At 36.7% G+C, this 13,795-nt stretch overlaps 2 protein-coding genes across 5 annotated transcripts; one reads left to right on the forward strand and one right to left on the reverse strand.

Annotated features, from left to right (window-relative positions):
* Nucleotides 1–3,649: 3,649 nt before the first annotated feature.
* Nucleotides 3,650–7,849, forward strand: LOC147556812 (putative protein phosphatase 2C 6). Of its 3 annotated transcripts, XM_086657773.1 has the most exons (6): nucleotides 3,650–3,945; nucleotides 4,448–5,374; nucleotides 5,491–5,718; nucleotides 6,198–6,518; nucleotides 6,612–6,717; nucleotides 7,014–7,849. In XM_086657773.1, exons 2-6 carry the CDS (start codon nucleotides 5,360–5,362, stop codon nucleotides 7,346–7,348), a joined length of 1,005 nt encoding a protein of 334 aa, XP_086513899.1. In that variant the 5' UTR covers nucleotides 3,650–3,945; nucleotides 4,448–5,359; the 3' UTR covers nucleotides 7,349–7,849. The 3 variants fall into 3 exon arrangements, with proteins under 3 accessions (XP_086513899.1, XP_086513897.1, XP_086513898.1); XM_086657771.1 differs by having other exon boundaries at nucleotides 3,688–3,945; nucleotides 4,448–5,718; XM_086657772.1 differs by lacking the exon at nucleotides 3,650–3,945 and having other exon boundaries at nucleotides 4,003–5,718.
* A 392-nt stretch (nucleotides 7,850–8,241) lies between these two features.
* On the reverse strand, nucleotides 8,242–13,591 carry LOC147556813 (mitogen-activated protein kinase kinase SIPKK-like). 2 transcript variants are annotated; one of them, XM_086657774.1, is made up of 9 exons: nucleotides 13,334–13,591; nucleotides 13,143–13,227; nucleotides 12,392–12,526; nucleotides 11,021–11,245; nucleotides 10,742–10,924; nucleotides 10,390–10,610; nucleotides 9,903–9,948; nucleotides 9,643–9,741; nucleotides 8,242–8,594 (listed from the first exon to the last, which is right to left on the reverse strand). In XM_086657774.1, the coding sequence occupies exons 1-8, from the start codon at nucleotides 13,411–13,413 to the stop codon at nucleotides 9,652–9,654; spliced, it is 1,065 nt and encodes a 354-aa protein (XP_086513900.1). In that variant the 5' UTR covers nucleotides 13,414–13,591; the 3' UTR covers nucleotides 8,242–8,594; nucleotides 9,643–9,651. The 2 variants fall into 2 exon arrangements, with proteins under 2 accessions (XP_086513900.1, XP_086513901.1); XM_086657775.1 differs by having other exon boundaries at nucleotides 13,143–13,267; nucleotides 13,378–13,494.
* Nucleotides 13,592–13,795: the final 204 nt, after the last annotated feature.

Genomic DNA, 13,795 nt, shown 5'->3' on the forward strand with positions numbered 1-13,795 from the left:
GATGGAGCTGGCTCGGTTGTAGTTTCGTTTTTTTCTTCTCCTTTTCTTTCATGTTTTCTCAACAAAAAAAAAAAAAAAAAAAAAGAACAGTTTTGAATATGTTTATCATAAGTAATTATTAAATGCTTTATAAATAACACTGACAATTATTTTGGAACATCTATAAATAGAATACGACCTAAAAAAATGAGAAGGAGAAGTATGGTCTAATAGTTAGTAGGTCCAAAATAACCAAATGGTAGTTACGTCAAAAATATTTGATGCTTCATTTTTATCATAATACCTAAAATGCTCCTTCTTATGTAAAAGAACAAAATTATGTGTTTTTTTCGCCCTATCAGCAGCTTCATTTTTATCTCCTCCTTTAACCTCCTGTAGATTTATCTCTCTCTTCTTTTTATTTGTCTCTTCATCCATTATTCCTCTCTTCTTTTAGATTTGTATGGTATTTAGTTATGGCTCCGCGACAACAAGTGTTTATTTGTGTTTTGATCCATAATTTGGTTCCAATGGTTTGTTGTCTTGGTTTGTATGTTCGATTTTCAGATCTATTTATCAACTGTGGTTTTCAGCTGACGAATTTTGGACTTGTGTGTTCGAATTTTCGTTCAAATAGTTTGATATGTTCAATTGGTGTTTGATTTTCAAGAACAAAGTGGAAAAGTTTCAAATAAGTTGGATTTCAAATATAAGTCGAGCTTTTTATCAGGATTTTAAGTTATGATTTGTTCAATTTTTCTCTAATTTGTTTGGTTTTTTTTTTTTTTTTTGCTCAAATGGAAGTTTTGTGCTCTAATATGTTCCATTTCAAATCAAATGGTTGTTTATTGCTCTTCTATATTTGATTTTCATAACAAAATTAGGTTTCTTATTCATCCCATCAGCCGCTTCATTTCTCTCTCCTCATTCATTCTCTCGCGGATACATCTCTCGCATCCTTCATTCTCTCGTTGAATAATCTCTCTCATAGTTTTTTCTCTCTTTTCATCCATTCTTCCTCCTTATTTCGGATATGTATAGTATTTAGGTAATGGCTTTACAACAACGTGAGATGTTTTTTAATTCTGTTTCGATCTAGAATTTTTGTTCAAACCGTTTCTCATTTTCGATTTATACATCTGTTTATCCAAATGTGGTTTTCAGCTAATGAATTATTGCAACTATTGGTTAATGCAAAGGGACATAACAAACTTGTGGTTTTCAAATTTTGTTCATTCGATTTTTTGTTCGATTTTCCATCCAAATAGCTTGTTATACTCCTTTGGTGTTTGATTTTCAGGAAGAAAGTGCACAAGTTTCAAATCAGTTCGATTGATGCTCTAATTTGTTTTTTCTCTCAGATGGCAGTGTTGTGCTTTAATATGTTTGACATCTGATCGAATCGTAGTTGAGTGTTCTTCTCAGTTCGATTTTTGCTCTAATTTGTTTGCTTTAAACGAGACTTCTTTGTCTTTTGATTTGGATTTGTGTTCTGATTTGTTTGATTTGATGTTTTGGTAGTAACGCAAATCGAACCAAATAAAATCGTTGTGTGTTTTGATCTGATTCTGTGTTCTAATATGGATTTGTGATTTAATCCACTTTTATGTTTTGGTTTTGATTTATGTCCCAATTTGTTTGTTTAGATTTATTCTCATCTTGACTTGTGTTTTTGAACTTGATATGCTATGATTTGTTTTGCTTCAAATTATCTTTTGTGATCTGTTTTGCATAATTCTTTCAATCACTTTTGAACAAAATTACTTTTTTTTTTTACATAAAATAGCGTGTTTTAGACAAAAAAATAAGTGAACAAAATAAATGAATGTATGGTAGAAAGACACTACTAATTTTTTTTAACATAAAATAGTATAGAGAGATATTTAGTGTTAGGGTCAAAGAAAAGTACTAACATTAACATTTAGGTCAAGAGTTTGCCTGCTATAGGATTTAGGTCACAGACTAAACGTTGACCCAATTGACTAGAGACGGTCGTTCACAATCGTTAGTTTGTGACCCAAATACTAATGCCGGTAGTTTTTCATTGGACCTAATACTAACTTTACCTTTTAATCATTTGAACATGGGCGTCTTAAGGGAGATTGGTCGAAGATGTGTGAGCTTCAGAGGTGTACAGATTTCGATGGCGAACTTGTCAGACGTAGAGCGGAACCTAATCTTAAGCTAGCTCTTCCACCATCATTAGCGCTGCGAAAGACACGAATTTTGGCTGACGAACCCGTCATTAGAGAGTCATGGACACCGACGACTTACCGTTGGTAGAAAAACTTGTTGTGTTAGCATAGGTCACTCTAATGAATCTACTGATGAGCATAGCCCCCTTCACTGTATCAAGTAAATAGTGGTAAGAACTCGTCCGATGAGATTCTCAAAGGGCAACTGTATCAAACGTCCGGAAAGAAAATTAAGTCCATGTGATATTTGTGAAATATATTTTTGAAAGTATAGAGAGTTACACGATATGAAAGACGAGTGCCACGAGAACAAAGATAAAGTGATCTAAACAATTTGTAGAGATAAAAATCTCATATTTTGAGGCACTGGTACAACAATTTTGCAGCAGAAAGACGCATCAATTTGAGAATGTGCATTAAGTGAAGAATAAAGCATGTTCCCTCAATGATCGACATATTGAATTCGATGAACATTTATTTATTTGAATTACATTAGAGTATTTCTTTTTCTTTCTCTTATAATCTCTAATGTTTCCTTCTCCAATCTTCATAAAAGAAATTTAAACTTTTGTAACCCTCTCTAACTTGTTATCATCTCCTCTCTCTAACTTGTTATCCTCTGTCATCTCTTTTCTTTTTTCCTCTTTATTCTCTCTTATCTCATTTATATCCTCTTCTCTCACCTCTTGAATGTCTAACTTCATTCGCAAAAGAATTATTGTCGTTGACTTAAATCAGAGATAAAATAAAAAGAGTAGAAAGAATGCATCGAGTCAAAAGAAAGTTAATTGGAATATTTGAGAAAATGAAGATGAAGGTAAAAGAAATGAATGCAAAATAAATTAGGAATGAGTAATTTTGAAAAGTAAAAAGCTTAACAAACTTCGTATAGAGAAACAAAAGAAGAAAAAAGGTCGATATTACGGGAAAATAAAGAAATTTTCTGTGGTCAAAGTTTTAGGTGGAAACAAAAAAAAATTAGAACTTTTTGTTTCCTCCAAACACCACAACCTCTTCTTCTTCCCTCTTCATCTTCTTCCACTACCACCAACAACTCCAACAATGTCCACCTCCAATCCCGACGACATCTCCACCCATCAACTCGCCAACACTTCTTCTCTCCTCTTCCCTCTTTCTTTTTCTCTCTTGTCTCTCCTTCTCTCACTGTGTTCCGGCGAAGGGGCCCTTCCCTTCACCGGAACTTACAGAGAAATGAGAGTATAGACTGGAGAGAGAAGAAAGAGAGGGAGAGAAAGAGAGATGAGAAGATGAAGAGTTCGTTGAGCTAGTTTCTCCGACCGATAACTATTTCGGCAACATAAATGAAGGGTGTGCTCTGAGTGAAATTTTTTGGTTTTCCATCTTTTGATATTTTTTTCTCTGAAAACTTTTTTTTATTCCCCAAAACATAAAAAAAAAAAAAAAAAAAAAAAAAAAAAAAAAAAAAAAAACAACTATTTGTGCATTCCAAAGATAAGAGACCAAACAAGAAACTAGTCAAAACCTAGGGTTTATATGCAAAAATAACCCAAAATAAAATGCATGAAAGAAATGGGTGTGGGGTGGGGGGGGGGGGGGGAACTGCTTTTATTATTCTCTCCTATTTGCACACCTGTCCTGGCAGTCTCTCTCTCTCTCTCTCTCTCTCTTTCTTTCTTTCTAGCTTCTCTCAGTTGGCTCTTGTAAGCTTCTCCAAGTTCAAGGAGAATTAAAAATTTGTGGGTGATGAAATCAAATCCGTGAGGAAACATAGTCGCAGTTGATGAAACTGGTAAGTAACTCACAATCTGTCTTACTCTTCATTACTATTCTTTGCTTTGGAGTTATTACTCTCATAGAATAGTGTATCTCTAAAAGTAGAGAGAGAGAGAGAGAAAGAGGTAGAGAGAGAAACATAGAGAGTGCTTAGGTGGGTCGTGACTCTTATTTTCATGTTGTGTTTTTTTCTTTACTTGTTCCCAACTCTGCTTGTTGGGTTTAATTGATTATTGAGAAGAGAGAGAGAGAGAGGCTAGTAGTTGCTTTCGATCCAGGGAACCCAAGTTTAATGTGAAAAGGGTTAAACTTTTTTAGTTTATACCTGTGATTCTTAAGAAAATTTTCCTCCCCCCTAGGTTTTTTCTCATGAATTTGATCCCTTTTGGTTTCTATCTTTCTTGTGCTTAAGAGATAAGGATTTTAATTCATTCTTGTTTCTGTTATTAAGATGTTGCCCTAGTTGGAGGATGAAGTGATTCTAATGTCTTCTCTTGTTGCTTTTATCTTCACAATAGTTTGATGAAGGATTAGCAGATTAACAAGTTGTTTCCAGTAATGGAGTTTGTTTCTGAGCTCTGAAGAGAATCTTGTGAAGACCAGAGGTGAAAGCTTTAGTATAAATTGAATTTTGGATTCAATTTTTCTTACCAGATCTGCCTACCCATTTCTTTTGCATCACAAGTTAGCTCAATCTGCTCTCATATAATCGGGTCTAATTACTTAATTTAATGCTTTAAGTTCTTTATGAATGATGGGTTTGAGTTTCTTAGGCATGGAAAGAAATTTGGTGATACCCATAACTCAGGGATTACAAAACTCAATCATAGTGGGAGAAGAAGTAAATCAATTAGTTGAACTATGATAGATTATCTATTTTTAGATTGTGTGGGAGGTTGCAATTACTGCTACTTCTGTTCAAATAGGGGAATTAATGGAGGAGATGTCTCTAGCTATTGCAATTTCATTTAGGTTAAGTAGTTCAATCTGTGATACATCTGGTATAGAAACCCATATTGAAATTTCGCGAGTCAAGCTCATAGCTAACACCACGAACTTGATGTCTGATCCCACATCAAAGCTGCCTCTTGAGTCTATTACAGATGGAGATGAAGCTAGTTTTAGTTACCCTCTGAGTGACGGTAGTATTATCGAAGAATCAGTAATAAACCAAGAAAATAAGGGAGGTGAAGGAGGTACTTCTGATAGTGTACCCAAAAGTGAAAATAGTTTTGTTTCTCATGATGCCATGATCCAAGAAGTTGAGGAAGATGATGACTTATGTCTTGGGGGTGATCAAACACTTGATGATTGTTCGTTGTCTGTTATTAGCAATACTGATATTATCTCCACTGAAGATATTTTAGCTTTGGAAACTGCTAGTGGGATATCAGCTCCAGTTTCTATGGAAGTCGAGAAGAGCATCGAAGATGTTCAATCTATTGGTAAGATCACTATTATTGAGAAACCAGTAGGTGATTTACTTCCCGTAGACACATCTGGCCTTAATTTGCAGATTGGAGATGGGTCTGAATCAGAATCGGCGACACTGGTTGTTCAGGTACCTCAGGGGAATAGGATTATTGGGGACTGCTTACCCCTCTGGGGATCGATATCTATTTGTGGGAGACGACCGGAGATGGAAGATGCTGTTGCAACAGTACCTCGATTTCTTCGAATTCCACTCGAAATGTTAATTGGTGAATCAATGGCGGATGGTCTGAAGAAGAGTTTGCCTTACACCACTGCTCATTTCTTTGGAGTGTATGATGGTCATGGTGGTTCTCAGGTATGCATTCATCCATGCAGTTTCTTCATCAACTAACTCTAACAAAGTATATTAATTTATACCATGGTACTATTATCTTTGTGAACATTTAACTAAACATCAATTCGAGATAAGTGGAAATGCCTAGATATTGTGTAGTATTTACGAGACTTCCTTTGGTCCATGTGAGACTATTATCATGCACCTTCTCACTTGTGGTATTGTGTGAGCCTATCACGTGTCTTTTTGTTGGGGGACTTGGAAACATGTAGTTAGGCCTCTCAAGTGTGGGCCGAGCTCTGTTACCATATTAAGTTTGTGGACGTCCAACTCAAAGCCAATTGACAATGAGTAGAGTGGTCCTAGATATTTTTTTTGCTGATTATGAGACTTCCCTTGGTCCATGTGGGACCGTTCTCACGCTTACTGTTATGCTGTTTGTGATTTCTCAGACTTTATAGAAAAAATCCCGAGCTTACAAATTTCAGTTGCAAGTGTAGGTTGCAAATTACTGTCGTGATCAAGTCCATTTGGCTCTGGTTGAGGAGATCGAAAAGATGAAAGGTCTCACGGTTGGAAGCTTCAAAGATAATTGGCATAGGGAATGGGAAAAAGCCTTCACTAGTTGTTTCGTGAAGGTTGATGCCGTAGTCGGAGGTAGTGTTGACGGAAGCTCGGAACCTGTTGCTCCAGAAACTGTAGGATCTACAGCTGTGGTTTCCGTTGTTTGTTCATCACACATTATTGTCGCAAATTGTGGTGATTCAAGGGCAGTTTTATGTCGTGGAAAATCACCTCTTGCATTATCTGTGGATCATAAAGTAAGGGGCATGTTCATATATTATCTTGTATTTGGGTAAAACTACATTGAAGCTATTGCTCTTAGAAATCTCATATTTGTTTAATTGATTCAGCCAAACCGTGAAGATGAATATGCGAGGATTGAAGCAGCCGGAGGCAAGGTTATTCAGTGGAATGGCCACCGTGTCTTTGGTGTTCTTGCAATGTCAAGATCAATTGGTAGGTTTTCTTTTCTTAACTTCACCGTAGTTATATTTTCCTTTTCTTTTGTACGTTATTTTCTTTAAATTGTTACATATGGGTATTTACAAGTAGAAGAGAGCATTTATCTAATGAGGTAGACTTACCCATGAAAATTGACATGGGTGGATGTGGGAGATCCTATCTTGGTCAGGACTTCCCTTTCTCCATGTGGGACTAGTCTTGCACATTTAAGAATTTAAGTGCAATATTAAGCAATAGAAAAACTTACACACACCCATAGTTTAATTTGTTCATTCCTTTGTGATGCTTAGGTGACAGGTACTTGAAACCATGGATTATCCCAGACCCTGAAGTCATGTTTGTTCCACGAGCCAAAGAAGACGAATGCCTTATTCTAGCTAGCGATGGGTTATGGGACGTTTTGACAAACGAAGAGGTCTGCGATGTCGCTCGAAGAAGGATCCTACTCTGGCACAAAAAGAATGGTGTTACACCTCTTCCAGAACGTGGGGTTGGACCTGATCCAGCAGCTCAAGCAGCAGCCGAATGCCTCTCAAAACTTGCTTTACAGAAGGGAAGTAAAGACAACATTTCCGTGATCGTTGTCGACTTGAAAGCACAGAGAAAATTTAAGACGAAAACCTAGAAAAGTAAGTTCACCCTTATTCAGATACAAAAGAAAATCTACAGATGAACGATAAAAACTGCATTTTATTCATTACGGTATGCTACTGTTGGAGCCAATCTGTTTTTCACCTGGGCTACGAACTGCTATGACAGTAGTTGTATTCTTTATGTACTATATAGGTTTTGTGCACCAAACGGGCACACGTTATTGTTCGAATCTTTCACATACTTGCCAGGTCTTGAAGCCAGTAATGTAAATTTTAATTTTGTTTTTAGGGTTAGGAAGTAGGAAGTTTATGTACTTTATGCTGACAGTGAAGTTGTATTTGTTTCCGCCTCCGAGTTCAAGGCTCTGTGAGGTATTTTAGTTTATATTATAGAACACTTAAAAGCTAGAACTAACAAACTTTATGTTCCTTTCAAGGTGATGAAGTTTTTTTTTCTCTTTTTGCGTTGGTCTTTGTTGTCGGAAATATATTGTATTAATTATGAATTATTCGATATCATCAATTTGGTTCAATCGGCTACACAATTGTTCTAGACCTTCATTTATCGAGCATAGTTCATAGATATGGATTCTAATAGGCATATTCTTATCCTATGACAGTTGACAACTTCTATCGAAGACTTCCATACTAATATCATTGTCCTCGGCCATTTTAGAATATATTTCTAGTTGTTAGAATGTTTGCTAAGATTTGATTATGACAGAAATGGTGTCAGGAAAGAATGTGTGGTTGAGTTAATCAGACATCTCATTATCATCAATGAAGGTAAATGCTTTAATCAGATCTCTTTTTTAAACAACTTTCTATTCACAATTTTAGTTTTGTGATTCTACTCTAATGTTATTTTGATTTAATCTTTTTAATAAGGTTGAAATAGAAGAGATTGGTAATAACATCTCAGATATTGATATCAAACTTATTTTATAGAAGATCTAAATCAGTGAAAAATGGTCCAATTGATGTCACAGAGTTTCTACAATAAATGCTTAGAATGGGAAACAATCTCCCACTAATACTAAAATAAAGTTTCTAGGACAGTGTTTATTACTATACGCGTTTTTTATATGTTTCCGCACTTATTTATTTGAGGGCTTAATCACTAATTAGCACCAGCAATTTCTTCTCATCTATTTCCTTCGTTCTCGGATACACTTCTTGATACTATTGAAATTGCAGAGAAGAATGCAAGCTTTTTATTGACTGGCTTGACTCTAATGTTCATCATGTTCAAATCCGTAGAGCACCTGCATTTTCCAACTGCAACAAAATGGAAAAGAGAGTGAGAAACTCATATGAATCAAGTTTCCTTGAACAATTAGACTAAGTAGTGATGTTTCTTTTCTAAATCGGATCTGAAATATGGCTTATAATGAAATTGACTCGAGTGAGATTTTAGAATGTTTGATTGTCTGGCAAGTGATGTCTGGCTCGTCCGAATGGCTAATTCGGGTTGGTTCTACGTCCATTTCAGTCCGACAATGTCAGATTCAGACACAAGGGAAAAAACACCAAGTAAAGGAAATCTCCATCACCAAGTGATTCCTTTTATCCTGTTAAACAGACACCTCGAGGACAGATAACTAGATACAAGAGCCATTGGACAATACCAGGGCCAGGTCGTGTATATGGTAGCTCAGAGTGTAGGGTCTTGGTTCTCATCTTGCAAATATAAACAACATGCACCTACTAAATTCACATTATTTTCGCTGAAACAATGAGCATCCAAATGAAATATCTTTGTTCATACGAGAAAAAGAAACACTAAAATCGAGTATCCAAGTCCCGGCTCGATACAAAAGAAAGTTGGTTGTTCTCAAATACGCCATGTTTATAAACTGAAGTTCTACAGGAACCCCTCAAACTACTAAGCCCAATCCTCCACCCTAAAGGTCAAACTGCTAAACCCAAACTCACCCTAAAGATGAATGAAACCCCCACCCTAAAGGTCAATCGGGTAAATCAAATTATATGGAGGTTAAATTTAGCAAAAACTGCCGTGCCTACATAAGGCTCACATGAAGAATAGCACTTGAAACAAAGTTTTAAGTTGCTCAAGCCAGACTTGCCCAACAGGTATGTCAGTCATCTGCATGGGGCTAATTGGTTGGAGATCAAATTCAAGATGAATGATATGGAGTATTTGAATCCGCGCATAGGATTACCAATTTACCACCTCAGCTTATGATGTTCCGATGGCACGAGGTTTATTTAATGAGACCAGCAACCAAACCAAAAAGAGCTTGTTTATTTACAATCAATACAATAGAGACTCTTGAGGTCTATGAAGAATAAGATCTGAACGTACCATAGTTATTCAAAAGGTGGCAAGGGGGGAGCCTGAATTGACGAAGTAAGATACAAGATCGACATCTAAATGCTCATACATGCTGATGAAAGGATGTTCCTATTCCACATAATCAAAAAGGTTATCAGTTCCCATATGTTTCAGTGACACAAAAGTGCAACCAGAAGAGTGTAGCATAAACACAAAACTAAATTCACGTGCTGACTGCATCTGCGTCGACACCATAAAGTTAAGTCATTAGAAGGATATTGTATCCATACCAGAAGATCGCGTGCTGACTGTCTATGTTTTGGATCTTTATGTGTACTGAAATAGAAGAAATAGTCGTGGGATGAGAAATGCTTTAAATATAAGGAAGGATTTCAGGCATTTGAAATAATCCAAATTCATCATAATTTCTATCTACAAAGAAATATAGAAGCATATACGTCAAATATGGTGAACCTGATCGTGCAAGTCATAAAGCTACAACTTTCAGCTTAGGATAACCTCCATGTTTCAAAGCAATTTTCTTATCGTTTCTAGTGCTGCAACTCTGTGTACTAATGGAGTTCAGTTTCTTTTAGTGTTTCACACATTACCACTTGATCCTCATTTATTCTTTCAAAACTTTGTTTTCATTCTATTTGACTAGAGTGAGACTAGTTCTATGAATTAACGTAAAGAAGAATCTTGAAGTAATGATGCATGAAAGAAGCTTGTTTGCATCTCAAGTGTTGAAAATGTAAGAAAATAATAAGCTTTTACCATGAATTAATAAACGAGCAGAACTCTGCCGAAAACTGTTCTGGAGGTGCAGATGGAGATGGATTTTCAACAATAGCTTGCAAAAGCTCAAAAAAATTACCCCATCCCTCTTCTTGTGGTGGGGAATAAGGAAATTCGCCTGTCGCACACTCTAGCAACAATAGTCCCAAGCTCCAAATATCACTCTTATAGCCATATGTTCCTCCACTAATTCTCTCTGGCTGTTAAACAAAAAGTAGGTGTTAAAATTTCTAGCAAATGCGGAGGGAGTTTAAGAATATTAAATGACCGACAATTCATCAGAAACTTTAAGGAAAACAGAAGAAAAGTAGATATCCAGAAGTTCACTCACAGACATATAGTTGAAGGTGCCTACGAAAGTGTCCCTTTGATCGGAAGTGCATGCTAGTATGGCACTTACACCAAAGTCCGTTATCTTTACTTCTCCTCTATGGTTAATCAATAAATTTGAGGGTTTCATGTCCCTGTGAACTATGTGTTTCTCATGATGGAGATACATCAAACCCTTGAGCACCTGCATTAAATGAAATACATTTCGAATTAGTAAGGTTATGCAATTCTTAATCCAAAGAATATCAAATTAACTTTGTTCACCATGTGCAATACTCGCCTGCTTACAGATGGCAGCAAGATAGGGTTCCGGAATTGTTTTCACTCTTATAAGAAAATCTGCAAGAGACCCACCATCCATGTATTCTAAGACTAGTGATATGACTCCGTTATCATAAAAAGACTGGTAATATATAACTATATAGGGACATTGTGCACATTGGTTAATCTTCAGTTCCTGGATAATCTGACCCCGGATATTCTCTTCGATAGTCATTTTAATTACCTGCATGTTTCATCTAAGTTAGAACTCCAAAATGGCAAAATATACAAGGAACTCCATAATGAACAAGTACAAGAATTAGTATCGATATACCAAGTGTACATCTAACATGATCGGTTAAGTAAAGCAAAAAGATGGTTATAGCTATAAAACATCATCTATTTTTGTAACTATAAAAATGAACTAATAGTGAACGAGTCAAACCAAGGGAGGTCTTCCTAGGTTCCGAAACCGTGAGTCATTCCAGACCCTTTGAGGTCTTCCTAGGTTCCGAAGTCGTGAGTCACTCCAGACCCTTTGAGGTCTCAGGTCTTCTTAAGTTCCGAAGTCGTGAGTCATTCCAAACTGTTAAGTTCGTGGTCATCCAATTGGCAATGAGTTTTTTTTTTTGAAACTTTGAATTAATATTAAACGAAAGGGGAACTATACAACAAGAAAAGGGAGGGCGGCATCCTCACGATATCCACGCCTCCCAATTATACACAACATCTGTAAACGAAATATTGCCAAACAAAGGTAAACTTCTAGCCCAGAGTTTTCATTAGCGTCCTTGAAGATCTTGTTATTACGATCCTTCCAAATACTCCACATTATAGCAGATGGGATTAAGTCCCAGATCTCCTTTTTTCCTCTTGGTTTAGGGACGTTCTCCCATTGTTCGAACATACTGGCCACCGACATAGCGTGGAGTGGACCTAGACATTATATTCTTGATTGTTGGAGTGTCCATTCCCAATGTAAGACTATTCTCGCACGCCCCTCACGTGTAGCATTCTTTGAGCCTGACACATGTTTTTTTCTTTTTCGGGTGACATGGAGCACGTGTGGCTTCTAAATCTATCACGTGCGGGCCTAACTCTGATACCATGTTAAGTTTGTGGTCATCCAACTCAAACCTAATTGGCAATGAGTGGAGTGGACCTAGACATTATATTTTTGGTTGTTAGAGTGCCAATTCCCAATGTGGGACTATTCTCACACAGACCCTTTGAGGTCTTACTAGGTTCCGAAGCCGCGAGTCATTCCAGACTAGGGCCAAGTAGTAGTAATGTTTACTAAGCTAGCTTATTCTGTATAGTCATAAGAATGAAGAACGAACAACGATAATGGAATAGGAGAACCGACGAATCAATGAAAAGGCTTGATTACCTTGAGCGCAAAAAACTGGCCAGTCCATTTGTGACGCACAAGGAAAACACTCCCACCACTACCTCTTCCAATTTCTTTAATTCTTTCAACATCTTCGAACTTCAATTGGTTGTCAGATGGTTTTATAGGTGGAGCCTGAAGAGCAATCATATATGAAAAGGACTAGAGCACAATCTATTACAACAAGCAATGGAAGTCTGTTAAGTTTGTGGTCATCTAACTCAAAATCAGTTGGCAATGAGTGGAGAAGACCTAGACATTATGTTCTTGGTTGCTAGATTGTCCTTATCTCATGTGGAGCTATTCTGTGTGGCGTTTTTTGAGCCTAACACGTGTTTTTTTTTTCTTTTTCGATGTCGTCGAGCACGTGTAGATTTTAAACCTATCACCATTTTAAATTTGTGGTCATCCAACTCAAAACCAATTGGCAATGAGTAGAGAGGACCTAGACATTATATTCTTGGTTGCTAGATCGCCCTTCTCCCATGTGGGACTATAATCACAAAGTCGGTAGAAGAAAAATGTCAACTAAAGGCTAAAGTTTGATTCAAAATATGCACAATAACATAGCAATTAGCCTCTTTCCATCAGTAAGAGGAAAATAAGCAAATAAAATGTGATCACAAGTGTTTGTGAAGTCAAAAAGGGTTCCAGGTCTTATTGAATGTTAATTATGCTGTTTTATCTATAAATTCTGCTAAAAAGAAGAAATTGAAGTTTAAATTTTGGAAATGATTATGAAGCTTCTTACAGCTTCATCTTCATTTCGGGGGACAATTCGAACTCCATCTTTGTTGACAAGCAGTTCATCTTCCTTAAACGTACCGTTTTGAGTCCTGTGGCAAGACATGAAGAAGCCATTTGTCAAATGTTTTCCTGAATTTAAAAACTTGCAAGTGATGTTAGAGAGAGAAAGAGAGAAAACAAAAGAGTGAGATTTACAGGAACTTAGTAATAGAAGATTCGTCAGTCGATGGAAGAGAAACCTTGAGCTTAGGGCTTGAGCTGTCTTTCCCTCTCATCGCCTTTAGCTTAGATCTCTCCCGCTTTACTTTTCTCTTTGAGAAATGCTACAATTGTTCTTTTTTCTCTCTCTATGTTACAAATACTCTCTCTCTCTATCTCTCTCTCTAAACTACAATGAAGTCTTCGAAAGTCAAGCGACGCGTGGAAATTGGTGGGAGTACAGTGGACAAAGATGGAGCGACTTTGGTTCTTTCCGTTTTGACAAAAATAGGGCACCAAGACACTAACTAAAGATGGGTCGGGTCAAACAAGGCAACCCAAGAAATCCGTACTTTGCAGACATAAGTCATAAGTGTGCTTCATAAACAGCAATAGTTATTTCAACAAGAAACAAAGGGCAATAATTGCTTGGAAAGGTCTTGCTTGGAAAGGTCTAGA

Source organism: Eschscholzia californica, unplaced genomic scaffold (genome assembly GCF_041429995.1).
Source record: "Eschscholzia californica isolate CP2 unplaced genomic scaffold, dmEscCali1.0.p SCAF_2, whole genome shotgun sequence".
Classification (NCBI taxonomy): Eukaryota; Viridiplantae; Streptophyta; class Magnoliopsida; order Ranunculales; family Papaveraceae; genus Eschscholzia; species Eschscholzia californica.

What these genes read in the sequence shown, in the direction of transcription:
- LOC147556812 (XM_086657771.1), top strand. Translation starts at nt 4,864, where the DNA reads ATGGAGGAGATGTCTCTAGCTATTGCAATTTCATTTAGGTTAAGTAGT. An exon ending in ATGGTCATGGTGGTTCTCAG is followed by an intron (nt 5,719 to 6,197) that starts GTATGCATTCAT and finishes TTGCAAGTGTAG; the next exon opens with GTTGCAAATTACTGTCGTGA. An exon ending in CATTATCTGTGGATCATAAA is followed by an intron (nt 6,519 to 6,611) that starts GTAAGGGGCATG and finishes TAATTGATTCAG; the next exon opens with CCAAACCGTGAAGATGAATA.
- LOC147556813 (XM_086657774.1), bottom strand. Translation starts at nt 13,413, where the DNA reads ATGAGAGGGAAAGACAGCTCAAGCCCTAAGCTCAAGGTTTCTCTTCCA. An exon ending in TTGCTGCCATCTGTAAGCAG is followed by an intron (nt 10,925 to 11,020) that starts GCGAGTATTGCA and finishes CATTTAATGCAG; the next exon opens with GTGCTCAAGGGTTTGATGTA. An exon ending in AGTCAGCACGCGATCTTCTG is followed by an intron (nt 9,742 to 9,902) that starts GTATGGATACAA and finishes TATGTGGAATAG; the next exon opens with GAACATCCTTTCATCAGCAT.